Genomic DNA, 3,503 nt, shown 5'->3' on the forward strand with positions numbered 1-3,503 from the left:
AGATTGAAACGCAATCAGAATTGCTCCAAACCTCTGCGACAACTCGCCCCTTTCGTGGACGCGCGCGGAGTCCTCAGGGTGGGCGGTAGACTCACGCACTCCGCAATATCTCATGAGGCCAAGCATCCCGCGTTATTGCCCGGTAAGCACCGGCTCACGGAACTTATAGTAGAGCGCACCCACCGCTTACACTTGCATCCGGGGCGTCGAGCGTTGCATTACCTACTACTGCAGCATTTTTGGATTCTGGGGGCCCATCAGGCCATCAAACGTTGTTTGTCGCGTTGTTACCAATGTTTCCGGGCGAACCCGCGTACCTTGCAGCCGCCCATGGCGGACCTACCGCTCGACCGGGTACGTCAGGCCAAACCCTTCTCAATCGCCGGGGTCGACTACGCGGGCCCCTTCTTCGTATATAATCGTCGTTCTCGCGGGGCAACGCCGTTCAAGGCGTACGTGTGCATTTTCGTTTGCTTTACCACAAAGGCGGTTCATTTGGAACTTGCTTTTTCCTTATCTACAGACTCGTTTTTGTCGGCTCTGAGGCGTTTCATCGCTAGGCGCGGTCGCTGCTCGCGGATCTACAGCGACTGCGGCACCAATTTCGTGGGGGCTCAGCGCGAGCTCGTCAGCTGCATGGAGGCGGCCTCAGGGCGAGAACAAATCCAGTGGTCCTTTAACCCCCCTTCCGCGCCACACTTTGGTGGCCTCTGGGAAGCGGGGGTTAAGGCGACAAAAACCCACTTGAAACGCGTGGTGGGAGCGCAGATCCTCACGGTGGAGGAATTCAGTACCCTCCTAGCACAGGTAGAATCCATCCTGAATTCCCGACCTTTGTGCCCCACCAGCTCGGATCCCCACGACCTCGGGGTGCTCTCCCCGGGGCACTTTATCACATTAGAGCCGCTCGTAGCGGTTCCCTATCCCGACCTAGACCCGGTGCCGATAGGCAGACTCGATCGATGGCAGATGGTGCAGCACATGCACCAACAGTTCTGGAAACGGTGGCATGAAGAATATCTACACACCCTCCAGCAACGACCAAAGTGGCTAAAGCCGGCTGACGCGATATCAAAGGGCACGTTGGTCCTTCTAAAAACCGAAAACGCCCCTCCTCTGGCGTGGAGACGAGAGCGCGTCGAGGAATTGCATCCGGGTCGTGACGGGGTCGCCCGGGTCGCTACGGTGAGGACGGCGGATGGCCTCCTTAGTCGCCCTCTGGTGAAGCTGTGCCCTCTGCCGATGGACGGCTCACCGGAGGGACTCGCTCAAACATAGAAAATACGGTGTATTTTGGTGGGCGGTAATGTTTGGCGCACCGCCGTGTATCATAGTGTAAATAGTAGCTAATTATAGGATCGATTTCGTGTTGTCGCTTCATATTGTTAATTGTACGGTTTTTGTATTGATTGGTTATACCGGGTTGAATTATCGCGCCTATTAGCAAAACGTCGGTGGATCGCGATTGCTACACTTGTCGATATGCGCGCGACTCACCCGACTCGTGCTGCCCGCCCGCGGGTGGCATCCCCCATTATGGGAAGAATTCGGTACTCGCTCGCGCCGTACTTCGCAGGTGCGCGAGCCGGAGAACGGAAGAGAGGGACTCCTCGTCAAACAGTCGGAGAGGACACATCTCTCCGCAGAACTTTTCGTCAAGCCGCCGTGCGGCACACACACACATATTCGCAAGCCAGCCGTCTTACGGCAAACACATTTTGGCCAGCCGTCTTACGGCAGGGACTCATCAGTCGAACGTCGTGAAGCTCACACGTTACCGTTTTCGCGTGCGCGAACTCGGAGTGCTCGGTCGCCCATCGCAGACCACGAAGACCTAATCGCTTGCTATCCTGCCTATCTGTGCCTGCTTGCTATACCTGCCTGCCCGCTTGCTATGCCGGACTGTTGCATGCTTTCGCCTTGCACGCCAGAGATCTCGCCAACGGGAGGACGACGTCAACACCCAGGAGGCGCCGGGCAACGACACGGTGAGTCGCCACGCATCTTTTTGATATTCGCTTACTTGCTTCGCTTTATTCGCTTTCGCGAGGGCACGGGCCCTTTGGTCCTTCGAGAAATTTTGTTGACCAATCGCAAATCCGGGGAGCGCCTCATACCCCCCCGTGCATTGGTCCTTCGAGCCGGATTTCGCGTTAGAAAATTACCGCCGACCTTTCGCTCACGTCGCATTAATCATTAACTTGTTAATTTTCGCACATTCTTGTAATCGCGCATCGCGATAGCACGTGGCGCGTGGTAGTCTCTCGCGATATCTTTCGTTCGCAACTCTTTGTGACGAGAATATTCGCGTGAACTTCTCTTGGCGCAACCATGCCATTGCTGTTATCTGCCTTTGTCGTGAATACGCTTAATTATTTGTTCTTATAGTCGCGAGATGCAGTAACGCGCGGCGTGTTAATAATCTTTAGTCTCGCGCGATATCTCTCGTTCGCAATTCTTAATTCGCAGCGAGAATACTCGCGTGAACTTCTTTCGCTCGTCGTAACACGTTCCGTCGCTGTTATTCGCATTAACGCGAATTGCAATAACGCGTGGCGTGTTAATAATCTAATTAACTCGCGACGAGAATATTCGCGTGAATCCACGATCTCGCGCGGTATCTCTCGCTCGCAATTCTTTCGCTCGTTGTAACACGTTCCATCGCCGTTATTAGTACTAGTCGTAAATTGCGCAATTGACGCGGTAATTAGTTAAAGCCCGTCATTGTTAACATAGAAGCCGAAATATTCAGATCTCGAATATTCTCGGGCTGGCCATACGTTTTCGCCGCGCCGTCGACGGCCTTGACGCTCAGTCACGGGCCGGCAGCGTATGTACACAGTTTTTCTACATAAGCTCGCGTTCCATAATAACGCGTTACCTTATTTTCGTTGTTGCTGGATGTGTTTCGGCCAGACTCGAAATACATATTGAAAACACATACTGAATATTATTCCGATCGTTGGAATTCTCGCAAACATAATTGCCACCGATCGAATATACTGTTCGTCGGCACTGGTTCCCGGTATAGAATATATTGCAGCACTCAAGGTAATCTCATCAAAGATTATAATTACAATTGTAATCACAATTGCAAAGAGTTGGCGTAATTGATGCTCATGTCGTGGATTATTGCTCGTGTCATGTGTATACTGCTCATGTCGTATACGCTGCTCGTGTCGTAGCTCCGCGCGCAACATGTATTACTAAAAACTTAATTTGAACAAATACTTGAGTGCATTCCTCGCCGTAACCGGGCACCTGTGCCAACCTAATTGATAATTTTGATCGTTAATATAACTATATTATTTTGTATCCTTTGCAACCATCTTCCTCGTTAATTATCCTACTTGATCCCCCCCTACCGCCAGTGCTCGCACCCTATTATTTTGCATCAACCTACCGTCGCTTTAAAATTGTACGAATCGTTATTATAGCCTCTCGAAAATATCCGTCGTGCCTCCGAACAGAAATTCGAGCCGAGCCGACTCGTCATCATAACA

The 3,503-nt window shown here is 52.0% G+C and overlaps 1 protein-coding gene across 1 annotated transcript; it reads left to right on the forward strand.

The window, feature by feature from the left end:
- The first annotated feature begins 211 nt into the window (after positions 1-211).
- Positions 212-1,278, forward strand: LOC112457949. The gene has a single exon (XM_025021289.1). The coding sequence runs from the start codon at positions 331-333 to the stop codon at positions 1,276-1,278; it is 948 nt and encodes a 315-aa protein (XP_024877057.1). The 5' UTR covers positions 212-330.
- Positions 1,279-3,503: the final 2,225 nt, after the last annotated feature.

Source organism: Temnothorax curvispinosus, unplaced genomic scaffold (assembly GCF_003070985.1).
Source record: "Temnothorax curvispinosus isolate PA1 unplaced genomic scaffold, ASM307098v1 QBEX01008495.1, whole genome shotgun sequence".
Classification (NCBI taxonomy): domain Eukaryota; kingdom Metazoa; phylum Arthropoda; class Insecta; order Hymenoptera; family Formicidae; genus Temnothorax; species Temnothorax curvispinosus.